Raw genomic sequence first — 26764 nt, forward strand, 5'->3', positions numbered from 1 at the left:
CATATAATTATTATAGAATGAGACAGGATTACATGCGGTATAGGTAGTAGGTATTGGTTACTCATAACCAAGCTGTATTTCTGGCTTCGTTTGTAGTAGTCCCTAGAGCCCTAACAATACCTTTTAATTAGATTTAAAGAAAGGTTTGATAGGAAGGAGGACTGCACTAAGGCTTTCTTGGCCTCAGTGGGGGAAATAAAACACAACGCGGACGGTTGATATCTGGTTTATTACTGTTATGCTATTGCTATATACAAGATTTATATAATGTACACAATTCAATGTGTCCAGTCCAATGTGCCGTCGGTGTAGAGTGCCTACGGTGCACGTTCGTTCAGGGTGCATGGGCCAGTCGGCTAGCGTGTTGTAGGTCGCGGTCGATGCTGACGTGCTCGTACAGTATCCTTGTGGTCAAGTAAGATTATAACCAATTCATCTTTTTCCTTGAGGGAAAAAATTTGCCCCCATTACCTTTTACCACTGTCGTTCTTATCGTTAAATCGCACAAAACTACACAGAACTCAACACAACATCTATCAAAATCAATTTTCATTTTCATTTTTGGTGCAACAGTCATCTTGACATTTACTTTTTTTAAGGCAAAGGAAATTACATTATGCATCCAAACCACAGAGTACATAATAGTCCAAATATCTTTTTTGTCTTTAATAATAACCCAAAAATACAAACAGACATCAGTTTTGATCAACTAGGTGTTTCTAATGGCACTAAATTAATGACTGAGACGTTTGATGACTTTAATTAGGTTTTTATTTATGGCATACCTACTTAGAATTGCTCTAGGGCCTTTGAGAAAGCTGCAGACATGTACATTCTCAATTATTTTGTTCTGCAGATAATATCCCAATTTTATTTATGAAATTGAAGAAGCAGGTTCTCGAGAAAACTAGAATAATTTGTTTATTACATAAAAATAAATTCTGATATTGATACTTTATTCTAAAACCTTTTTTATTATTTAAGTAGGTCAGACTAGTGGTATGTTATGAATAATTCATATTTAATTGTGTAAAAACTTTTTAACAGATCCTACTTACTATTTATTACATCGATTTTAAAAAACAGAAACGTCACAGTGACAAATGTCGCGATGATCGCTGATCGCTGCGTGCAGACGCTGCATAGATCGCCGCGACCAATGACAGGACGCGTTGATGTGAACACATCGCTACAAATTCATACACGCTGTCTGGTCGCCATCGCCATCGTCATCGTGCACGCCGGCTGCACGCGTTGGTCTGGTCTAACCTTAAGTTAAACCTAATACCTATTTTCATGAACTTTCCTATTTTAAAAATGACAATATAAAAAAAATTTATAACAAAATGTTTACGTAAGCATAGGGGGACGGGGTAAGTGCTTTGCTTACTTTTGATGACAAGGGGGGCGGGGGGGTAAAAAATGGTAAGAAATCTGCTTACGTAATACTTGAACGGCCCCTTAAAAAATTATTCTTTAGAAAACTAAATCGGACTAATGACTGAATAATATCACATCTCTTTTGTAAATCGGATCATAAATAAACTTGACGACTATTATATTACTTTTTTTAAAATAATTATTGACTCACCACAGCACTCCTGTCTACGTCAGTAATGGAGCCGGCAGATACTGAAATAACAACACAGTGATCCATTAGATTATTATTATAGTGTACTCGCTTATCATAGTACTATCTTATCATAATACTTCTGCTGTATATGTAGAAACTTTTCAAATGTAAAAGTACTAATACTTTATTTAAAAATACGAATACTATTAAAAAAAAAAAATTTTAGAGAATTTTAAAAGACCTTTAAAAGTTTTAATGAAACAATGTAATTTACCTATGTTAAAAATAAAATATTAAATGACAAAAATACCGTTAAATACGAATTTACTAAGCTAAGCAGTCATGCTATGAGACGGCACAAATTAATTTACCACAGAATAAAATAGACATTTGACAAATATTGGGTTGTTTTGTATATTATTTAAATAAAATACATTTAAACATGTATACTAAAGGCGTGTGCAATATGAAGACGCAATGATTATTTCATGTTGCTGGGTGTTGATGCCTAAAAATGTACTAAATATACCTAAATCTAACGACAATATAATTCGTAAGCTTGGATATCCTCAAAATGATAGTAAATGTGTCGTATAGCGATTGGATAATATTATGCCACGTATGTAAGCGCGTGAGTGGCGTGGACGGGCGAGGCGAGCGGTGGGGCTACCGTCTCGCTCGCACGTACGGCGACTGTCTCGCTCGCACGTACGGCGACTGTCTCGCTCGCACGTACGGCGTGTCTCGCTCGCACGTACGGCGTGTCTCGCTCGCACGTGCGGCGTCTGTCCCGTTCGCACGTACGGCGGCTGTCCCGCTCGCACGGCGCGGCGCAAGCGAAGCGGCTACTTACTGCACAGGTCCGTCCGCACTGCGCGCACAACAACCAATAATACCAACGTACATTTCTTATATGTACACATTATAATAAATAGAAACTGGTCTACTATTCTGCTGTTCAAATACATTTTGATTTTAATTTGATAAAGGTATTTTATTTAGCCCCTAAGAAACTTTTAACTGGTGAATAAAATTGTGATTATGGGATATTTCCTATACAAAACATCGATCACGTCTTTATACCTACTTGGTAAGGAGAACTTGAATTTTGTAGTGTATGTAACAATAATAAAATTAATTAATAAAACACACGAAATAATAAGGGCAGACACTCACTGTCAGACTTGCCGCTGCTGAAGTCGGTGCTATGCGTCTTGTCGCCCATGCCGCTGAACGTGAAGTCTCCCTGCACACACACGAGGCAACTATTATAAACAACAGTCTACTTTCAAGAGGAATTCATACAAATACCTTCAATCGTAGCAGCAGCTATACCAAATTAAATTATAAATTAAGAGTAACATAACATAAAGATAAATGTACACTTATTAAAGTAAATAAAAACGTTACAGAATGGCCAAGTTATCCAAGAAATCAACAACTAAATGTACTACCTACCGCTTTCGTGCATAAGTTTGGGTTAATGAGGCTATATTGGTCTAAAAATCTTAAGTTCTTAAACATCCCAAATATTGTTAAGTTCCGTTCTTGGTCTATCCTAGCTTATAGCTTACAAGTAGCAGCTACAAATAGGTAGGTAGATGTGGGTTATTTTACTTACTTAACTTAAATTAAGCCTAATAAAATAAATTACATTATCATATAAACCCTGTAAAAATGCCATTCTTCTCCCATAGATAATGTGTGGCAAACTTTTAACTAACTTTTTAATGATTGAATGATGTAGCTTTGAGCTACTAAAAATCTTCTCATGTTGCAGAAATACCCACCAGCAGGGTTCATGTTACGGGTCTGAGAACCTTTGATTACCAACATGGAGCAATAAAGATTTTGAATTTCAATTTATTCAACAGCAATTTGATAAACATTTGTTTTTTAAATTTTGAATTTGTGTGAATTGGTATGAGTAAAAGATAATACTTGAACTTGGTTTGACACGCTACCGTGTGTCTAGATTGTAGTGTCGATGAATCACGAAATTGCAATGATATCCTTGGCCACTCTCGGACTTAGCCCCGATTCGACCAAACTTTTATCCGAGAATAATTCCTGGTATAACTGGCAAATTGCCAGTTTCAGTACGGGAAATATGTCAAACAAAACTGACGATTTATTCTGAGATTAATATTTACTCTTGTTTGGTCGAATGAACCGTTAAAAGCTAAGTGCGGGCACTCACCGCGGTGCTTGAAGAGAAGGTGTGCGAGCGGTTGGCCAGCCCGTAGCCCGGCCGCGGCGCCGACCGCAGCGACGACACCACTGCAACACCAGCCTTGTACCACACGCCTAGCGACTAGCGACTAGCGACTACCGCCTAGCCTAGCCGGCCCTACCGCCCTAGCCTTACCGCTAACTTACACCTACGCGAAACGCAATCGGCGAATACTTCAACAGTAGCGATTAAAAGCCTATGTAGAGTTCAACAATTATTGTCAACATCAATCAATATTATTGGTAGATCATGAACTGTGTGCTATTACTATGTAGTATTCGACGATTAGGTTTCATTATCCTTAAAAGCTAAACTTAGCGACTAATTATAACTAAGGTTATATGGGACAAAACGCACAGTTGACATGTTCCTACCATAGCTCATGTAAAACAGTAAACACGCTCAGATCCAAGCCTCAAAACTATCAGCCAGCACACGTCAACACACGCCCTTCCCAGTTACCTGTCGCGCCGAGTACGGCAGGGTGCCGGCGGTGCGCGCGTAACTCACGTTGTGGTGCGAGTGGCCCACGCCGGCCGGCAGCGTGCTGGAGCGCAGCGAGTAGCCGGGCCGCGGCGCCGCGTGCGACGCTACACACAACTCCGCTACACTACGTGCTCACAACGCTACTTCACGAGCTATGGCGTACTGATCTTGCATAGGCTGTGCCATCATTTTGCCAGGTTTGTAACGAAAATGTCAATCAATGCGGTTCAAGATGTTTAAAATTGCCTATGTGATTAGCATAATCAAATAATTTTGCCCTTCAAGTATCAGCGAATCGAGACACAATAATAGAAATCAATTGTAACCACGTCGGGTTCCACGAGTTAAAAAAAAATAAGTTTATTAATATCACAAAAAAAAATAAGAATCTTTGATCGTAACTTTGAAAAATATATTTTTATGTACCCATAGCTCTTGAAAGTAGAACATTGTTCTCACATATTAACACATGTGTGGCCAGAATCATACTTCTAAAATAGATCTGTGATAATAACAGAAACTGCCTGATTCTGACCTCACGACATCGCTGACAAATGCATAAATAATTCAGTCAATTACAAGAGCTGATGAAGAAATTTTACCGGTAAAATAATACACTATCCTTATGACTATGACCATCATTCATAAAATCGATAGTGTTTAAAACCATCTCAAATTATTACCATTTTTAATCTTTATTTGCAAGAAATGTCTACAATGGTAAATTGGAAATATTTAGATTGGAAAATAGCTATAATTATGCAAATTTTGGACATCACTATTATGTGGACTATGTGGATAACAGTAAGTATAGCCTGACCAGGAACATAAAACCCTCGCCATGTTGCGGAAAACTAATGGTACTAATTTCTTTTAGTGGCAACAGTAACTGAAAACTTCATTGACATGTCACCTTGCATGTCAGTCTATTGCTGTCAAAGTGTAAACAAACTTTATTTTAAATGTGCGCAATTGATTTTGTGAATGAAATTGCTAAAATCTTTTTATAGTCGTGAAAGAAAAGTGGTTCACAATGTGTTAAAGTATTTGTCAAAGAGAAATACCAAGGGTTCGGACAATATTTTCATTGAATAATGTTTCCAACAAAGGTTGTCAAATTGACTGACATGTTTATCGTATAGTACAGTCCACTATGAAAATTAGCTGTGGTTTGTTTCAACTACCTATTTTAAAGTTTATTGACACTTTCTAAGTGTTGAATTTTATGGAATTGGGAAAGAAGTACCGAGTTTGAAGCGTTCATGAGCAGACATTGCAGTTGAATATTCAAGTTCTGAATTTGATTATTGATGAATAATAAAATAAATCCTAATAGCTCGATTGATGGTTTCATTTAATTTATTTAAACCAGGTTACCTATAATAATATATTTTCGTTAATTTATGAAAATATCAAATTAGCCCGTAATCCTGAATCCTGATACATAAAGTTAGCCTATTAATTTAACACAGGTACGACTGTACTCAGTGTTGCACTATCAAATGCAATTGACGCGCCTCTATGCCAGGGTTTTTATGTTCCTGGTCAGGCTATAGTAGATTATTTCCACTAACATTATGTATTTATGCAAATGTCAGAATCATGCAAAAACATTTCACAATACAGCAGCAACATAAAATAAATGTCAAATTACTAAATACTTATAATAAACAAATTAAAAATGTAATTAAGCGTTTTACTGTAAGGTAATGTAAACAAAATGGTGTGTAATGTAATCTTAAAAGATATGATTGAATGTAGAAAATATGAAATAATGTATTTAATGGTGATGATAAGATCAGACGACCATAAGTGACCATAACATAAAATTTCAGTTGTCCCTGAATTTTAATAATATTACTGTTAGTATTATTGTTAGTATAATAATAGTGCAATTAGATAGGTTTTGTTGGTTTTACACAAATATAAAATAACGCAGAAGCAAAATACATTTACTTAGATATATCGCTGTATAAGAAGCTGTAAGCACCACACGCCCACTGCTACACAACCAAAGCCTGAACTTACGACGTCTAGAACATGCATTAACTGCAATATCATACGAACCGAGAGATGCTCTTACTGCCTTATCATACGAACCGAGAGAAATTATTTTAAATACATGTTTTCCAAAGATAAAACCATTTATTAAGTAATTCCAAAAGTGGAGAATTCTATAAACTAGCCCCGTTTCAAAAATCTCTCTAAGTAACGGACGAAACTAAATTATATTCTTTTATCTGTTTCATGGCTGTCAGGATGTTTTTTTTTTAAATCTCCGGTTTAAATTGCCGGAGTCCGGTTTCAAACTAGTAAGATTTGGATTGAGGCCAAGTATTAAGTACGCCAGTTCATGCAAACTGTCTGAGTTGGTGACAGTCACTCTGTCAAAGTGCTGTTAAGACGTTCTATTTCCTGATAGTGAAACTAAATCCCAGTTTAAAACCCAGGTGTAAGGCGTCGCATCACTTTCAAGGTACGTGCAAGCTCACCTGCTCTCGCTGCTCCGGGATCGCTCTCCTTACGGCTAGTATGCGCACCACAACCTCATACTTTTGTTGCTACTCTACTCAGAAGAGAGCCAGAGTGTGCGAGAGAAAGAGAGAGAGAGAGAGAGAGAGAGAGAGAGAGAGAGAGAGAGAGAGCGAAACACATGGAGTTCGGCTCCATGTTAAGAAATTGTGGAAAGAAATCTCTCAATCTTAATAAAATGTATTATTTTCAACCTTGACACAATAGGCTAGTTGCCTAAAAAAATTTTTTTAGTCCGTAATGTTTAATATCAAAAAATATTGGACACATATAATTTTATTTGTCAATCTAACAAATAATTACATAGTTATGGTGCGTTGAAGTTGCGCACGACGTCACAACGTGCGGCATTTTTAAGCAAGCGTTGACGTCACGGGCCTCTTCTTATGAACTTTGGGGCGCTATATCTCTTTAAATTTTCATTAGTTTGAAAAAGTGAAAAATACGTGTAAAGTATTTTTTGATAAGTTAACTGACGGACTAATTAAAACTCTTGCTTTTTGACCCAGGCAACATCCCCATTAAAAGTATGAAATTGTGATGCCGATTATAATTCATGGTTAGGTTCTTAAATTCTTAATTTAGTGGTATGCGATGAAAGACAAAGCATAGATGTATCGAACGCCATGAGTTTATGTAAATAGAAATATAAATCTGCTAAGCAAAATCAATAGGTTCGCAATCAGCTTATCATTTGACATGGTAATGTTTTCAGCTTTTATCCAAATAAGGTATAAAGCCAAAATACTAGCTGATGCTTCTGTAAGACTCACCATCTTCTATGTAGTAAGAATGTACTGTAAACGTGCAAACGCGTCAGTTACACTACGCTCTGTCACTTCATACGTATTGAAGAGCAGTCAGCAAAAAATATCAAGATTACTTTTTGAATTAATGTGTTCAGTTTACTATAACCTAGATTACGTTATCGTTTATTAAATTTAAAATGTAATACATTGTTTTTTTTTCTGCTGACTACCTACTTACTGCTTAATTTAACTATAGATCAGAGAAACACTATTTGTAATCAGCGAATCGAATGAAGTATGGTAAATACTTTAGTTTCTAATAAATTCGCAGAAAATTATGATTTATGAATTGTGCCGTTTTATTGTAGGTATATTTTTAAGTTTACATACTCAATTATTAGAAACCGAAGTACCCCAAGAACACGTTAGCAATGGTCGTGATGTATTTTCAGCTGAAAATATCTCACAACCACTTAGAAATATGAGGGTAGTTTAGGAGGTCTGTGCACATTAGTCGGTTACACCAGAGAATAGGTTTCAGAATTAGTACAAGTAATGATAATTATCATCCGCAGCAAAGAGAAAGAACATGTCACCTTATGAAATGAATGTTTTATAACAAATTGATTGATGATAAGGGGCCATCCATAAATTACGTCAAACGTTAATGGGGTCAACGAAGTGCAACATTGTGTAAAATTGTAAAATATGTGACGACACAATAGGAAGGAGGGGTATCACAAATGTCACCAACTGTGACAAGGACAGGGGAGGGGGTCAAAAATCACGAAATTGGTGTGACGTAATTTATGGATGCCCAATGATGATTTTGATTGATTTCTGTGTGTAGTGTGAAAGGATATAATGTGTAGTACACAATATGCACCCATAATAAAAGAGAGAGATATTGCGAGGGTGCATACGTTTTTGTGTGTGAGACTTTTTGGGTAATTGCGTGTATGCAGGTTGACATTTAAATCGTTGGCATCATTTTATACTAAGAGTCTACTAAGGATACATAGTACATTCCCTGAATACATATTTTTGAACATCCTGGCAGCTCATATAAAATTGAGAACAGTGTTGCTTACATAATATTGATTACTTTAGGTGTCTCAAACAATACGCTTACTTTTCACTGGTTACATTAATATGTAATATTGAATATCAGATCATTTTGGCTATCTAAGGCCTCAGCCTCGAATTTAGCGGGCAGCGGCGCGGGAGCGGGGCGGGCAACGCAGACCCGTTCTCCAATACAAGCGGGCAGCTCGCGCGGCGCTTTAGCGGCGAAGTGTTGTGTTCGGGGTTGTGTTGTCGAGATATTTGTTTTTATTCGCAAACGAAATGTCTGAACAACGGCGACAATTTTATTTCGATTCAAATTTATTCCTAACGCTCGATTTATTGTGGGCAAAAGAAGGAGTGCGCTGCCCGCTCGTTGCCCGCTCCCGCGCCGCTGCCCGCTCGTTGCCCGCTCCCGCGCCGCTGTTTTCGAGAACCGGTCTATTTGATCTTACGCATAAGATCCTGCCGCTCCCGCACCGCTACCGCCGCCGCCCCGCTGCCCGCTAAATTCGAGGCTGAGGCCTTAGACGCTTCGATCTATTTTATACTGACTGTACCATGAGTAGAATCTTAGTTAAAAGGATGCTAGCTAACGATTTAAAAGTCACCCTGTATACGAATCTGTTGTTCGATTGATTTCTGTGTGTAATGTGTTGTGAGGTGGACACGTACCGTTATAGGTGGGGTGGTGGTGCGCGGGGTAGTGCTGCGCGTCGTGTCGCGGGTGGTCGAGCGAGCGCGACGGCGACGCGCCCACCGGCGACGAGTAGCGCAGCCGCGTGCCCGCCTCGCGCGCTGCTGATGGCGTCCTAGAACAATACGCGACTCGTCATAACCAGGCCTGGCTCACTCCGCGCGGTACATCCGATAATAACCTACAGCGAAGCGCCCCGCCGGCGGGTATTATATCAGTCGAGTATCACGCGCGCGCCCGTCAGGACGCTGGCATGCGTTGTAGTATGATTATAATTCTATGATCGAAGTATTATTTAAAAATGGACATAAAGAGAAAGAAATATTGTGCGGCGTTCGGGTGTTTAAATTCGAAAAGTAATCTACCGGATTTATCTTTTTTTTTCGCTTCCCAAAGATGCTGAAAGGTATGTTGGCCATGTAGGTAATCAATAATTCTTAGGATAGTATAGGAACCTAACCTACCATGACTATTGTTCAGAATTCGTTCGTTCGTTTCAGCCAAAATGACGTCCACTGCTGGATAAAGGCCTCTCCCAAGGTTTTCCATAATGAATGCATACTTACCTACATACGTACCTCATTACAAATAAGTAGATTAATTATTTTTTCACTAGACAGCAACCCTAACAGCGTAAGAAGAGTTCAGAGGCACGCGATAGAAAGAGACAAATCTTGTAGGTGAATAAAATTGTAGGTACGTAGTGCTGTGCGAGCTGAATTCCACTGTATCGCGTCGTAGCAAGACTCGCATTTATTTTAATCGTCTTGCGGAGTAATCCTTCTGTACCTGTACTATTACTTATTCTGTGTCATAACTGGCCTGATATCACACGCGATCAGGGCCGGATTAACCATCTCGGGGCCCTTAGGCACAGCTCGTTTCGGGCCCCCCCTTTTTCATACCACAACAACGCAATTTGGAAATGTTTACTGTCAACATTATTTCGTAATGTAATTAGATGTTGAATGAAGGTACCATCATTATCGCAAAGGTATACGCCTTCCTTCAAGTGAAAAGACTTTCGCCACAATCTACAGTGTCATTTAAAAATGAAAGAATAGGAAAATCTTGCATATTTTTATAAAAAAAAACTTAAACATTAAAAATTAAAAATGTACATTCTAATTTTTTTGGATACAAAATCGTTTAAAACTTCTTAAAAATTGACCTTTTCTGATACATCATCTTTAACATGTTTTTTTTTTTCATTTTTTAATCGGGAGTGCTGGGCCCCTGGTCATAGTGGGCCCCTAGGCACTGGCCTAAAGTGCCTTATGGATAATACGGCACTGCACGCGATACTATGCTATCACAAATAATGGTGGTAGCTAGCCAGGCGGACTTAGAACAAGCCCTACCACCAACCAAACCGAACAGAAAGTACAAACTCTCGCAAGCGAAAACTTCTCTACTTTGTGCTATAATTTCTGTAGAAAATTGTTGAAAATGGATCTGCTCTGTATCATTACATCATCATTTCAGCCACAGGACGTCCACTGTTGAACATAGGCCTCTCCCGATGACTTCCACATCACCCGATTGATAGTGTGAGACGTCCACCCAAAAAGTGGACCGACGACCTCATAAAGGTAGCAAGGAGGCGCTGGATGCAAGCTGCTGCTATGTAAGTATGCTAATATGAAACATCTTTGTCGTAAAAGAAAATGGTTACCTGCTAGCATTTCTTGGGTCCAGGTTCTGTTTTTTCCACTGTTGAAGCTTTTCCCTTTCTTTCACTTCTTTTAAAAATACCTGAAAGAAAAATTAAATAGACTAAAAATCATAGTCATAACATTTCGAATTTGTTAATAAGTGTATTTTGCAGACACCAAAGCATGGGTTCGAGGCTAGCATTAGAGAATAGCGTAACACGAGTAGTAAACAAGACTATATGGGCACTTTGGACTAGCAAAACAAAACGAGCTTCACGAGCTTTGTATAATCCTTTGTATCCAGAGTGGCTTCTCAAAAGGCTTTCTGCAAGTTATGAGCACGCATTAGTAGAGTTGGCCTGCACTATCTCGGCGCAAAGACTCGTGTCAGGCGGTGTAATAATAAAATAATACATATCACGTTTTCTTTCGCTTTCACACTGGTTATGCGTCACATAGAGGCAGGCATAACGTTGTTTATAATATGTAATAATAAAATATTGGCGAGTGTGCATCTCTGTAAAATTACTTATGGCCCAGCCTGCCACGAGTCTTTGTGTCGAGTATAGTTGTGTTTTCATTGTCGACCTGTGGCTACAGGCTACAGAGCGGCTGCAGAAATGGGATTGAGGGGTGGAAAGTCTCGTACGGGAGTTTTCACAGCGCTAAAGGGGTGCAGAACAGCGCTGAACTTTTGTGTTTTTTTTTTTAAGATTATTAGTAATTTGTTCTTACACAAATAACTAATAGTCCAGTTAGCCCCTCGTACTAAGCTAAATATGCTTGTATCACGAGTGAGCTTATCACAATAGTCGAGCGGCGGCGGGGACCGAACCCGCGTTCCCCGGATCACGAGTCGGCCAGTCCGAGACCCCTTAACCGTTCGGCTATCGTGGCTTCATGATTGAAGGTTGGAAAGTAGGGATGTTATGGATATGTAGTTACGGTTATGGATACGGTTACGGATATTGGAATAATATTATACGGGTTTCGGTTACGGTTACGGATATTTTTTTATTTAGGATATCCGAAAGTTTCCGTTACGGTTACGGATATCCATAACATCTCTGGTAGAAAGTCTCATACAGGAGTTTTCACAGCGCTAGAGGGGTGCAGAACAGCGCTGAACAGGTTTGATGGGAGGCGAGCGTGTACCTGCGCGATGCCGGTCTCGATCTTGGCGAGCTCCTGGTGCTCGCGCTGCAGCTGGTGGTCGCCGTTGACGGCCGGCGCGTCCTCCCCGTCCGACTCAACTCCTTTGTACGTGTCCGACCAGCGCCGGCGCCGCTCTGCGGACAACAAGCGATCGTTACGGACGGGCATCAGCTAAAGCCTGGTTCGTGAGCACGTAGAATCCCGTCCAATGACCCCAAGCTACCCATCCCTATTTTGTTGCTGTCGCGCTCGCACACTCACTGCGGGCGCCCGTCGCACAGTCGCGACAGCGACATAATTACGCGCGAGCGATAGGGATGGGTAGCTTGGGGTCATTGGACGGGATTCTACGTGCTCACGGGCCAGGCTTTAGCAATAAATAGGCCACGCCCACTTAGCACTCATTACAATGTTTCAACTTAAGGCCGCGCCCACTTTTCAGTTATTAATGTTTCAACAGTGACATATTTTAATTTATCAAGTGGTGCGTGCAAGCTGATAGTTTAACATGAAGTTGTTCTTCTTCTTGTCATGTCGACAACAGACCTACAGTGTCAACCCAAAACTTTGCTACAAGAGTGGCGTTGTCAGTAGCATTAATTAAATCTTCCTATACTAACATAACGGGAACATAACCACACTCGCACTTCAAGTTTGAATCATCTGGGAATCCCCACCTGAACAGATTGTCCTTACTACGGCCGAGTTGAACAGTAAAGACAAAAGATATTTTAAAAGTTTTCATTTGTAGTTACAATATTCTTAATGGAAATATATTCCCTGTTAGTAAAAACTTCAGTGACTCACCTGGGTCTGTGTAAGGGTAGGGCGGCGCGGGGAAGTCATCTCTCTCGATCTTGGGCTTGGTGCCGGGCGGCGGCTTGTACGCCGAAGGGTAGTGCGACAGCTCGATGGGCTCCTATCAATGCAATTGTCAATGAGTATACGTCACACAATACCACAATTTATACAAATAAAAAACATGTAGCCTGGTTCTGAGAAGAAGCAGGAGAAGAAACATGTTCCATATGTGATGTAGGATGCTGAATGCAGGCCGCCACCAACCGGCCTTTGTGGAAATCATTGGGGGAGGCCTATAGAAACATAATTACACGCGAGCGATAAGTATGGGTAGCTTGGGGTCATTGGACGAAATTCTACGTGCTCGGCGACCGGGCTTTAAGCCTTGGGCAGACCAAGCGCGGGGCAGCAGCAGTGCAGTTGGAATGCGGGCCCGCGCAAGTTGTTATACAAGAAACTCTTTGAAGTGTGTCACACCAAATTTGAACGCGGGCCCGCGCTCCAACCGCGCCGCACTGCAGCTGCCGAACGACAAACGAGGCGGCGCGGGAGCGGGACAGAAGCGGCGCGAACGCGGGCCCGCGCTGTTGTATTACTACGGCGGCCATATTAGCATGACACACCGGACGCAGGGCGGTAGCAGCGCGCTGAAAGCGGTTTTCGAATATTTAAATTTTTGACAACCGCCCGCGTTGCAACTGCTTTGAAACTGCGCTGCTTTGGGTGTGCCTCAGCCGCGCTGCAACTGACCTGCACTGCTTCTGAGCTGCGTTTGGTCTGTAATAATAATAATAATAAGCCCCGCAGGGCAGCTTTGTGGCGAGCTGTTGGTGAGTAGCGACACCACGGGGCCAGTTGTTAATCCGAGTGCTCCCGAGAGTCGGTCAAGACCCTCGTCTTCGGCTTGCCGAAGTGGAATCCGAGAGGGTCTGCAGGACTTTCACCTCTGGCTTGCCTTAACCGGCCGGCCAGAGTGGAGTCGCTAGAGCTATATGCTCCAGGGGTGGAAGTGTTAAAGGGCATAACGCCGCGAGTAACCTCGGAGAAAGCGCAGCACACCTCTCTACACCCCTGAGCTGGCAGACGCCAATGTTGCCCCTCAGTCCGGTCTATACGACTCATGACGCCAGGGGGGGCCCATTTAGTCGCTGGCTAGTCACCGCCTGCCATTTTTTCAGTCCGAGACTATGAACCCAGGTGTCCCGTAGTCTCCATCCATAGCCCATTAACCAGTCCATCCATCCTTCAAAGTCAAAGTCAAAGTCAAAATTTCTTTATTTGTTTAGACTAATAAATAGTTCTTACAAATCGTCATTTTGCTCTTAAGGAGCCTCTACATGTCTCATAATCTTTTTACCCTACCAGCGCTTCGAGACCAACATTTGGCAAGTGCTGAGAAGAAGCGCCGCAACAAACTCAGTCACCACTGTCTGCCGGTTAATATAAATACCTAAATAGAAATAGTAGTAGTAGGTACATTCGATTCAGGAGCAGTTCACTGAATTTACCATGCATTCTTGTATGGTGTATCATAAGAATGGGTATACAAGATTGCGTGGTATATTAAACAAGGTAGTGACGTGCTAATATCTAGACTTACATATTAAGGTACTAGTAGAAATGACTCGCATACATAAATTTGAATAACTTGGATTGACCAGTCCCCGAAAGCAGCGCCTGTTCACAGACATGACGAGTGAACCAGCCATCGCTTCACTCGACCATATTAGAGGGAATGTAACGACCCGCCTCACTACGCCACCACCCCAGAGACATTTTAGTGAGAATGACAATTCCAAGTTATCTCTTAAATAAAAAAAATAAAAAAACTAATAATAAAGCTAAGTAACAGTCCAGATTGAGAAGCATGACACTATAACATTTGAGAAATTATTATTAGTTTATACATTACTATTCATTTTAATTATTTTTAGTGCGAGCATGAGAGGACCATAATCCTACTCCCAGGATGACTTATCATTAAGAAAATCTCGAGTTGTATAATAGGCTTTTTTAAGCATGTGATCTTTAACTATACCTTTAAATTTATTATACGGTAGCTCTTTATATTTATCAGGGACTTTGTTATAAAAATGGATACCTTGTCCCATAAATGTGGCAAACACTTTATTAAGTCTAAAAGCGGGTATAGCCAATTTATTTTTATTTCTAGTGTTAATTTGGTGAATATCACTTTTCTTTTTGAATTCATTAATATTTTGTTGAATAAATAGAATACAGTTTAAGATGTATTGTGAAGCGGCCGTGAGAATGCCAATTTCTTTAAACAATTCTCTAAGGGACGCTCTTGCTTTCATTTTATACAAGTATCTTATCGCACGTTTTTGCAAAATAAATATTGTTTCAAAATCTGCAGCTTTGCCCCATAGCATGATACCATATGACATTAAGCTATGAAAGTAGCTAAAGTAGACTAAGCGAGCTGTTGAAACATCGGTTAATGACCGTATCCTTTTTATTGCAAAAACCGCTGAGCTGAGCTTTCCCGCCAGAGTTTCTATATGGGGGCCCCACTGGAGTTTTAAATCCAGGGTAATTCCCAGAAAAACAGTAGAGTCTACCAGATCGATTGCATTATTGTTAAGTTCTATTTGGGTACTAACTGTTTTTACGTTAGGCAAAGAGAATTTTATACATTTTGTTTTCTTTGCATTGAGTTGTAAATTATTTGTAGTGAACCAACTTAAAACTCTTGTTAGTGCATTATTTACATCGTCAAAGTTATTTTTACTTCTATCAATATTAAAAATCAAAGATGTGTCATCAGCAAATAACACGATTTCGCAAGAGTCCTTAACAAAATATGGTAGATCATTAATGTATATAAGAAACAAGAATGGACCCAGAATGGACCCCTGCGGAACTCCCATTTTCACAGGTGACCCAGAAGACAAAACACCATTTATGTCAACTTTTTGAACTCTAAAGTTTAAATAGGATTGTATTAAATCCAAAGCAGAGTCCTTCACCCCATAATAGTGCAGTTTGCGAATTAGCGTTTGATGTTCTACGCAGTCAAAAGCTTTTGAGAGATCACAGAAGACCCCTAGTGCATTTTGAGAATTCTCCCAAGCCTCGAAGATATGTTTAAGTAGTGCAACCCCGGCATCGGTGGTGGAACGACCCTTGGTAAAACCATATTGTTCACTATGAAATAGTTTATTAGAGCCAAAGTGAATCATAAGTTGCTACTGTATGATTTTTTCAAAAATCTTGCTCAGAGCGGGCAAGATAGAAATGGGTCTATAATTGCCAGGGTCGGTTTTGCTACCAGACTTAAATAGTGGCATTAGTCTACTATGTTTCATGAGGTCGGGGAAGATGCCCTTCTCTATGCAATTATTGAATATTATCGCTAACTGTGGGGAAATTATATCAATAATGTGTTTGACTATCTTGACAGAGATGCCCCAGATATCAGTTGTACTCTTTACATTTAAAAGATTAAAAGTTTTAGTGATATTCATCCATAACCCTAGTCCATTGTCCAATAACTGCAATAGCTCCTGTGCACAGGCTGGGGATGGTCTCTGGCTACATCCCATGATATAGTCAGAGACTAGATCCAGCATGTGCACCACTTTCACTTTTGTCGATTATTTTGCGCTTAAAACGGCCTCTACGTGTTGGATCTGTATCCCCACGCAAGCCTTATAAAGGACCGGGCCACTTTTGACCCGTGAGCTCCAAAGCGTACAAATAATAATAATAATGTGTTTATTCTGTGGAAGCCTTCAGTTACCTCGTTGTTCATGTGCGGCGACTTGGGGCGCGGCGTCTCGGAGCGCATGGAGTCGACGAGCGCGCGCATGCCGGGCCGCGACGACGCCTTGCTGCCCGCGCGCGACGACGCCCGCGTCGACGCCGCCGCTGCAACAAGCAAACGCTCATTGTATTCTAATTTTTAGATGCTTAGGGGCCGTTCAAGTATTACGTAAGCACCAATTTCTCTATTTTGCTTATTTTGAATGACATGGGGGGTAGGGGGGTCTAGATGATGATTACGTCATCGTTAGTTATTTACGTTTTTTCGGGGATTCCCGCAAATAATGCATATGCGTAGGCATTCGCTTTGAGAACTGATTAGGGGAACTACCGCAACATTAGGGAAATTACCGTGCGCTATTCACTTGTCTAATAATTTACTCTCGTGCCGACACTGCCCATTGAAATTTAAGAGTCGTAGTCCGCATATTAATTTATTATACGCGAGGTCGGCCTCCCGCGCGCGTGTTTTGTTTGGATACTAAACGTATTGTAAGCATTGAAAGTTATCATTATTTTGTGTTTATGTTGATGCATAATTGATGCAATTATGTTTGTTATGTTCTTTATTTCTGATTATATTTTTTTGTCCCTTACTCTATGTGTATCAGTTAAATCTAATATTTTCATGAATTTTCCTATTTTAAAAATTACAATATAAAAAACATTTATAACTAAAAATGTTTACGTAAGCATAGGGGGAGGGGGTAAGTGCATTGCTTACTTTTGATGACAAGGGGGGCGGGGGGGGGGTAAAAAATGGTAAGAAATCTGCTTACGTAATACTTGAACGGCCCCTTCCTTAGTGCACAAAGTATCAAACGCGTACATCATCTTGCTACATGTAGTTGACTAAATAGACAGCAACTAGAGCAGACAGACAGCACACCATGGCAGCGGCAAAGGTCACGCTACCATGTTGTCTAGCTCTAAGAGCTGCTAAATAGCTGCATTTTCAGATGCCGGCAACAATGAGAGTGGGTTTTCGCGAATGAAAAATCCGCCAGATGGCAATACGTAAACGCGAGGTCCAAATGCTGCATGATTAGTTATTTTTGACATGATATTGACAGATATGTCAAAATCCACTAATCACGCAGCAGTCAGACCCCACATCCACGTCCCGCCATCTAGCGGATCTTTCATTCGCGAAAACCCTCATTGATTGCGCAACCAAGCTGGCACCAGGTAAAGTACTCCCCATATAACCAATGCTTTTTGTTGCAAACGCAACCGATGGCATCGCTCCATGACGTTCTAATGAGATAGTATCTTAAAACAGAGCGCATACACCAGATGAAATGAATGAGTGAGATTGATGACTGTCACGAGCACGTCACGCGAGATAGTTGGGGCATACTCACAGGGCGGACGGTGGAAGTGCGGGCTGGTGGGCGGGCGGTCGTAGGGCTGCACGGGCGGGTAGTGTGACGAGTGTGACGAGTATACTCACAGGGCGGGCGGTGGAAGTGCGGGCTGGTGGGCGGGCGGTCGTAGGGCTGCACGGGCGGGTAGTGTGACGAGTGTGACGAGTATACTCACAGGGCGGGCGGTGGAAGTGCGGGCTGGTGGGCGGGCGGTCGTAGGGCTGCACGGGGCGGCGCAGGTAGGCGGGCTCGCACGTGAGGTACGAGTACGTGGTGATGCGGTGCGGCGACCCGCCCGAGGAGCGGTACTCGCGCAGCGCCAGCCCCGGCGACACCGCGCGGTAGCCGTACTGCACACCACCAACAACCACGTCAGAAACACGCCACGTGTGTAATGCGAGGATTACACTAAAGCCCGGTCTGTGAGCACGTAGAATTTTGTCCAATGACCCCAAGCTACCCATCCTTATCGCTCGCGCGTAATTATATTGTGTGCGACGGGCGCCCGCAGTGAGTGTGCGAGCGCGACAGCAACATAATTACGCGCGAGGGATAAGGATGGGTAGCTTGGGGTCATTGGACAAAATTCTACGTGCTCGCAGACCAAACTATAGCAATAAAAAAACTTGAAGTTGACTTTCGCAAGCTGTTTATAGATGTGGCAAAAACTTCTTCAAGATTAACACAGTAGTCACAGCTTGCAGAACTCAACTTCTGCTATTGCTAGTCTAAACTTCGCTTATGAGACAGAGCAGAAGCCCGCTTGCTTATTACTGATCTTTTTGTGGCAATCGTAATTTATTACTCGTTCAAACTGGCATTAGTTGCCATTCAATTGGGAATGGCACTAGTTTCCACAATCATAAATGCACTCAGCGATTACTTATTCGTCTCGCAGTTACGTTGCTATTGTTACAATTAGCAATAAGCATGAAAGATCGGTAATAAGCATGTCGGACATGCACCACGTCTCATAAAATCAAGTAACCAAACTTAATTCTCAAAAACACTGGTTGAGTATGAAACGAGATTTTAACTTCGTTCAGTAACAACTTTTTTAGAAAGAAATTATGCAATTAACCCTCCTTCTGCCGCAGTCGGGTAAAGATGATAATTTTTCATTCTAACAAAGGTTGTTACTTTAATGAACACTCACTTGCACAATCAACTTGATAAAATTCGAATCAAAACCTTGACTCTTTGTAAAACCCAAACGAATGACAAGGCAAAGCGATACTTCAAATATAAATAATTCACTAGACCTTGTGCAAATGAGTACTTAATTTAAATTGCATTAAGTTGATAAGAGCCTTTATACACACCGATTTACAAGAGTAATGATCATCAAATTGTGAGACAGTAGTCAAGTAGACGAAATTGTGAGAAAAGGACGTTTTAGAAAACTTTATTCTGTGCAGAAACGTCAAGCATACCTATTAACCTAATTTTCTTTTATTTCCGCTGTGTGTAAAGGCCTGTTTAAAACGTAATTTATCCAAATTAAATAGATATTATGCAGCGAAAGAACTTGTTCAACAGCCAACGATTTTAAATTTAAATTTGTCTCCAGGGAGTCAAACTGTAGCGATAAAAGATATAATTTCGAGGCAACCTAAGTCGTTTACCAACTTATACTTACTTTCGTAAAGTTTTTGTATTGTTTGAGTTAAATTAATATTTTGAAGAAACAAGCGACTGCAGTGTGAACTATATCTACAATCCAGTTAGTCAACACATCCACATGCTTGGTGCCGGCGGGACAACATAAATAGGTACATAATAATTTGGGCCAAGCCTGTACATTCAATGATACTACGATCCGTTACCTTCTCTCTTTGTAGCTAGGCAAGTTATGACACTGCCTACTGAATAGGCTTTTTGATCAGCCGTAGAAGATTACGGCAAAATAAATCTATACGAACTAAAATCATGATAATGAGTAAATATCTTGCTCTTCCTTACCCTATAAATAAGTCTTAACACATAAATAGAGCGTAGGCTATCGTTGTAATTCATTGAATGTAAAAGGCCGGCCAAAAGAAACATCGAATAACAACCAAGAGAACTGAAATAAATAAACCAAAAGAGAAAGAAACGTGTAAATGTGTCAACTAAAAATAAAAGTAAAGGTGTGCTTTTGAAAAAGTATGTTTCAGAAAGGACAAAATTAAAGATTTCTAACACCAAACAGTTGCAGAAATATCAGTAAGTACTTGTTCAAGAGCACAACAATGCACAGAAAACTGTTCAGATGATAAATTATTTTTTCAATTCGTTGCTGATGTAATTTATCACTTTAATCGAATGACCACCCCGTCATAACATGTCTACAGAATGGTATGCGTAGAAAAAAGTGATTTTTTTCTTTGATCTCACATTATTGTTGTAAATAGTACCTACTGTCGTATGAAAGTTAGCGACAGCAATTTTGGATGAAAAATAAAATTTAAAACTTATCAAAACAACTTCCTGTGCATAAAAGTAAAAGTAAAAATAAAGTAAAAAATAAAATAAAAAGAATGTGACGGACCTTCCTGGTCAAGCTACTGTAGGGGCTGCAGTACGAGCCGTTGACGCTCGGCGTGCGGGACCGCAGCGACCACTGCACACACGCATGCGCTACACTACCCGCCCTCTCCGGGGCCACGCCCACCGTCTACTCCACTCTATCCGCCTCGCTCGCTCACGCAGCGAGGGAGCGAAACGGATAGCGCGGCGAGCACGGATACAGATTCGGAGTTGGGGCCGGGACATTGGTATACGATTTTCAACCTTAACTCGAGAGTGTAAGGTTTGAAATTGAGTACACTTTGTATCAGGTGTAGAAGGCATCGATTCTGTCACACTGAAAACTTGTTTTACAAATAATTCATGTTAGTGAATCTTAATGTTTGACATCATAAGTCTTCCATATAAATAAATTTTTAATGTAGAGTTATTTTGTGACAGAATCGACGCTTAAGTACATTTTCACTTCTTTTGTTTTCCATTTTTGGATATGGCAAAATTTCAGTTTAAAAAAAAAGTATTTTTACTAAACATATTCCAGAACAAAGGAAGTGAAAATTAAGATACACATTATGGTTTTACGTTTGTCTATAAACAAATAATAAAATTATAATAAGATAATTGACTATAAACTTTTGACCACAGATTGAATATAGACAAACGCAAGAGGACCACAACAACACAGCTTGCATATGACAACATCTAGAAACATAAATACAACAATGCTACATTTATACAAAGAGAGAAACAGGGTGTATTACACATTTAGGAACAATATCGAGGGGCAGTCACATGCAAGACTATGCTATGTGGGCTACAATGTAAGCACAATAAAACTCTGAAGAAATTACAATTTAAAATTGAATTATGTGGAAAATGGTTCTTTAAGTTTTAGTGCACAAACATAAAATAAACATCTTGTGCTGGAAACGGAAACAAAATTATAAGAAACTGAAAAGGAAAATAAATTATAAATGTACACAGTAAAAAAGTGACATCTTTGTAAGGTAAATTGCTCATACATTGCTCAAATGCTCATACTGAGTTTTTGAGGTGATTTATTTAAAAAAAAACTATAGGTATTATAATATTTATTAGCAAGTTACTTTACAGCGTAACCGAGTAAACAAGTTGAAAATACTGAAGTGCAGGAACAAACAGCTACTCAAGGCTACAAAATTATTCAAATACTACTATGCGAAAAAATATTATTTAATTGTGTATTTACATAAGTACCTAGTTAAAGTTAGAATCGAAAAATGTAATATTGAATTTTGTTGGATTCAAGCGAGTGAATTACCAACAGGTTTTCATTATTATTCTATTAAAATGAGTGTCAGTGTGAGACGCCTTGTAAAGCCTTAATCCAAAACCGAAACCACCGATCGATCGAGTGATCTTTCGGTCTTCTCGACCCTAATTAATATAAATTATTTTTAATTTGTAAAAAGAGTTACAGGTGTTCTATTAACATTTTAAAATGATATTTTTGTCTGCAGACAAAACGTCGTACGGTTGCTACTTGGTGGGAGTACCCCTTTATCGTAAAGGAAATTCATGGTATCAGTAAAATGTGTCAACTGGAAAGTGGAGATAGGAGTGGTAGATGGCGTAGAAGAGGGAGGAGTTGAAAAGGGAAGAGGGAGGAGTGGAAAAGGGAAGAGAAAGAAGTGAAAGGGGGAAGAGGGAAGAGTGGAAAAGGGGAAGAGGAAGGAGTCAAAAGGGGAAGAGGGATGAGCGGAATAGAGAAAAGGGAGGTGTGGAAAAGGGAAGAGGGAGGAGCGAAATAGAGAAGAGGGAGGTGTGGAAAAGGGAAGAGGGAGGAGTGGAAAAGGGGAAAAGGGAGGAACGGAATAGAGAAGAGAGAGGAGTGAAAAAGGAAAGAGGGAGGAGTGAACAAGGGAAGAGGGAGGTGTGGAAAAGGGAAGAGGGAGGAGTGCAAAATAGAAGAGGGAGGAGTGAAAAAAGGAAGAAGAAGGTCAAGGAGGAGTGGAAAAGGGAAGAGGGCGAAGTGGAAAAAGGAGGAGTGGAAAAGGGAAGAGAGGGAGAGAGAAGACTGCAAAAGGGAGGAGTGGAAGAGGTTATTGTAGAAGAAGGAGGAGTGGAAAAGGGATGACCTACACTGAAATGCAATAAAGTATTACGTGGTAGAGGGTCTGAGGGTGTAAGGTGGCTGGTACCTGCAGCTCAGAGCAGGACGGGTCGGGCAGCGCGTCAGGGTCGTCGGAAGGCTCGAGCGGCGCGGGCCCGCAGCGCGGGTGCCAGATGGCGGCGCCCTGCAGGAACATCTCCTCGCCGTCGCCGAACGGGTCGCCGCACTTGCTGCAGCGAGCGCAAGTCGGGTGGAAGTGGTGGTTCTCGCCGGCCTGACGATGCACGGAGAGTATTGAAAGAAAGAAAGAAAGATACATTTATTACAATGGACATCACACAAATACAGGTAATTACATAGACATGACAGTGGCACATAATAATGGAACAAGAAAAAAAAAAGTAAAAACGAGTAAACTGAGCAGTGCCACCCATTCACCAACAAGATGCCCACTGCAACGGGACCCCACTCAGCATGTGCCGTGGCCCACGGTGACGAAGGCCACGGCGCTGGTTTTCAGTGTGCCCCATGCCGAGTGAGGGTCACGGACCATTGGTAAAATAAATAAAATAGTAAGCTGCATAATATTTTTTAAACATACATAAATAATTAAATAGTAATATTAGTGCACAGATAAATACAAAAAGCGGGAAATCGGTAAGGATGAAAGACTACGAAAAGAATACTAATAAAAAGATAAAACTGTTTGTTTAGGTGTGTGTGTGTGTGTGTAGTAATAGTAAAGTAATAATGTTTAATATTTGTATAGAGTGACATTGTTACGCGTTGTTGAGTGTCTCGACGTTATACGACTATATTGAAGAGTTATCGTGTCAAATTGCGAAAATGCGTAACTGATTTTTATCAATTTTACAGGAGCGACGTTTAAAGATAATTTTGAAGTGTGCAAAAATGCATGGGCCCTTTTTACCTACCAATACTGGCTTCCTGAAAAGAATTCAGTTACGATCTTTTGTGACGTTACAAAATGCAAGTTTTTTAATAACATGGTGTGTTTAACTCAATATCACCATTTTGTTAGATACGCCTTTTCGTGATTCGACCCACGTTATGGCGGCTGTACACTCTTGCCGAGATACCACAGCCTAGGGAATGCCAAGTGCTGTACACTTACAGGGAACTCTCGATACTCGGGGTGTCTCGCTGTCACTTGCTCGCTTTCGGTCCCGTCGGTTTTCCGCGCACGAGTCAAAGAGTCTCGCCCACGCGAGCGCACCCTTTTACACTATCGAGTCTTTAGTTACGAGCGTGTCGTTGCACGGTTTAGACGCAGGCCGCGATCGTCCATTTACTGATGACGCGAGAATAAAAACTCTTCTCTCTCTCGCACATGGGGCTGTCGCACGAATCTAGGTGAGAACTCTCGGATGATCTGCTATTGAAGGGTACAGGGGCAAAACAAGGAATGTCCCTAAAATTCAAAGTATATTTTTGATGGCAATATTTTCGATTTCTCGCGTATTTTTATTTGAAATTATACAAAAAGCGTAAAAACAAGTAATAGTCATATGTATTTATATTAGTAGTTTATAATTTTAAGTGACACATAGAAAAATTTTAAACTTTAAAAAATTTTAATGTTCATTACAGTAGAACGCCGATTATCCGAACGCCGATTAACCGAATCGCCAATTATCCGAATCGGTTCTAAGCGTAATATAAAAAAATTTAAACCTACTAATTTTTGTTTTGTTGTATTGTAACAAGTTGGAATTCGCAGGAGTCTAGATATTTTTCAACTGAGCGTTATTGTAGAACTCTACACAGTTAATCAAGTTTATTCTATGTGTATCAGTTCGTTTTTAACACGTTTTTTCTTTATTACCAGTCTATGTCCGATTATCCGAATTTTCGATTATCCGAATCGACCCCGCCCGGTCCCAATTAATTCGGATAATCGGCGTTCTACTGTACGTAACTTTTTGTTTTTGTGAAATTTCTTGTTTTGCCCCTGTACCCTTCAATTATTATTATAGTACAGGCTAGTGACTGCGCAGACAGCAGCTCGCAGCAGGTACGCACCTGCAGCACCTTGCCGGAGATGTAGCGCTGGCAGTAGGCGCAGCGCACGCTGGTAGTCGCGCTCGCAGTAGGGCACGCCGCCGCGGCCCATGTGAGTGACTAGTGACTGCGCAGACAGCAGCTCGCAGCAGGTACGCACCTGCAGCACCTTGCCGGAGATGTAGCGCTGGCAGTAGGCGCAGCGCACGCCGTACAGGCGCTGATAGTCGCGCTCGCAGTAGGGCACGCCGCCGCGGCCCATGTACTCGCCCGCCAGCACGGCGCCGCACTCGCCGCACGAGAAGCACCACGTGTGCCATTGTCTGCAACCGCCAACGTTACGACTTTGACGCCCATATTCACAAACGACACTTGCATAAGTGAAGCAGAAAATCGAACGCACAGCGTTGAATAGAGTTCCGTGATTGGTTCGTGTTTCACCCTGTGAGTCCACGCGCACTGTGAGACCTCATAGTGATGTCTGTGAATACAGGCGTAAGGCGATTTATCACACTGCGCCGCGCTCCTCGTGATTTCATATAAAAAATCCCGCGCGCAGACGCGTTGTCAGTGTGTTGTGCCGCGCGTGTTTTCCATACAAACTGAGGTACTTGCATACAATGATTAATGCTGGATTTCTATATTCAATCCTAATCAAAATTATACGGATTTGGATTGTCAACTGTCAAATTTTAATATGTTTTTGGCCAAAATAACTGCGGTTTTTGATGTTTTTACATTTTTATATTGTTTATAAGACTATTTAAACAATATTAAAGTGTAAATGCATCGAAAATTTTGGAAATATAATCTAAAACTGAATTCAATTTGACAGTTGTAATCCGGATTTGGACAAGGATTGAATATGGGAATCGGGCGTAAATCTGTCGTCCCGCGTACCGCGGCGGAGCGCGGCGCAGTGTGATCATCGCCTTAGATAGAATCAATGGCGGCGCATGATTGGGAATGCTGACCCTGCGTAACGGGATAAGGCGAGGCAGAAAAAGAAGAAGAAAAGCAACTTTACACGTCAGCATCATCACTTCATAGTCTCCACTCCGGTGCAGGAGCACGACCATCTCGGATTTACCAGGAGGAATTGGAGGATTTGGAGCACACTCCCCTGTTGATGGGTTGGAGAGGCGTGATGGTCGCATATTTGTCCCTTAGTAGCCTTTTTATGACATTTAAAGTAAGGGTGGTCTTATTCCTTATTTATATTAATATTAAAAAGATGTATTAATAACGGAGGAATCAAAAAGTTAACAACATAAATATCAGTGAAGTCTGACATAATAAAGTAATGTTGTAGACAAAGGTATCTAAACTCACCTGTCTAAAGCAACTAACGCTTGTCCTTCTGATAGTTCCTGACCGCATCCCGCACATTCTGCAACAAATCATCACATAAATGGCAATAATTTCGAGAGTAATATGCTGGGAATAAGTAGCAAATTGGCGGTTCCCATCCCAGTCGGCAGGCAATTGGACATGAGGGCTAATGCGATCGCGATTGGAATGCGGGAGCCGTTCGCTCAGTGACGCGATATCCTGCCACGCTCTCTTCAAATGATCTTGCCAATCTATAACCACAAACTCTTTAATGACGGTAAGTAAGGCTATTCCCTTATTGTACAACATTTATTCAAAGAGTTTCTTAACATTACCGTGTAGTTGTTTTTGGTAAATATGTTGGAAATGTTTAGAAAAGCATTGAAACTCGGACTCAACCTATATTTATGGTAGTAAAACATTTAATATCTTCAGTCAATAAAGTCTTGTAGCGTTGCAATAACAATGCAGTTGTTGTACGGCTCTGGCAATAAACCGGCATTATCGTTATTTATTGCTCTTACAAAGTTACCCAGACGGATAAAGATACAAATAGACGTTGTTCACGTTAAACTCTTGGCATTATCATCATCTATCTACTATGTGTCTTTTACTGAGAAATAAAGCTAAGATCCTGTTCTGAGAGAAGGTAAAGATGGTAAACTCGTTGGTATCAATCAATCAATGTTATTAACTCCTTCCCTAAGGAAT

General features: G+C 40.8%; 1 protein-coding gene across 1 annotated transcript in view; it reads right to left on the minus strand.

The window, feature by feature from the left end:
* Positions 1-26764, minus strand: part of LOC135083950 (actin-binding LIM protein 3) — an 83222-nt gene that overhangs the window by 8261 nt on the left and 48197 nt on the right. The window contains exons 5-17 of the mRNA XM_063978714.1: positions 26054-26111; positions 24882-25044; positions 22788-22973; positions 20630-20701; positions 18275-18449; positions 16710-16837; positions 12953-13064; positions 12146-12279; positions 11011-11090; positions 9314-9450; positions 3774-3853; positions 2750-2819; positions 1592-1632 (exon numbers count right to left, since the gene is read on the minus strand). Coding sequence (XP_063834784.1) covers positions 1592-1632; positions 2750-2819; positions 3774-3853; positions 9314-9450; positions 11011-11090; positions 12146-12279; positions 12953-13064; positions 16710-16837; positions 18275-18449; positions 20630-20701; positions 22788-22973; positions 24882-25044; positions 26054-26111 — 1436 coding nt within the window. The remainder of the gene's footprint in view (positions 1-1591; positions 1633-2749; positions 2820-3773; positions 3854-9313; positions 9451-11010; positions 11091-12145; positions 12280-12952; positions 13065-16709; positions 16838-18274; positions 18450-20629; positions 20702-22787; positions 22974-24881; positions 25045-26053; positions 26112-26764) is intronic.

The sequence above is a fragment of the Ostrinia nubilalis genome, chromosome 24 (assembly GCF_963855985.1).
Source record: "Ostrinia nubilalis chromosome 24, ilOstNubi1.1, whole genome shotgun sequence".
Classification (NCBI taxonomy): domain Eukaryota; kingdom Metazoa; phylum Arthropoda; class Insecta; order Lepidoptera; family Crambidae; genus Ostrinia; species Ostrinia nubilalis.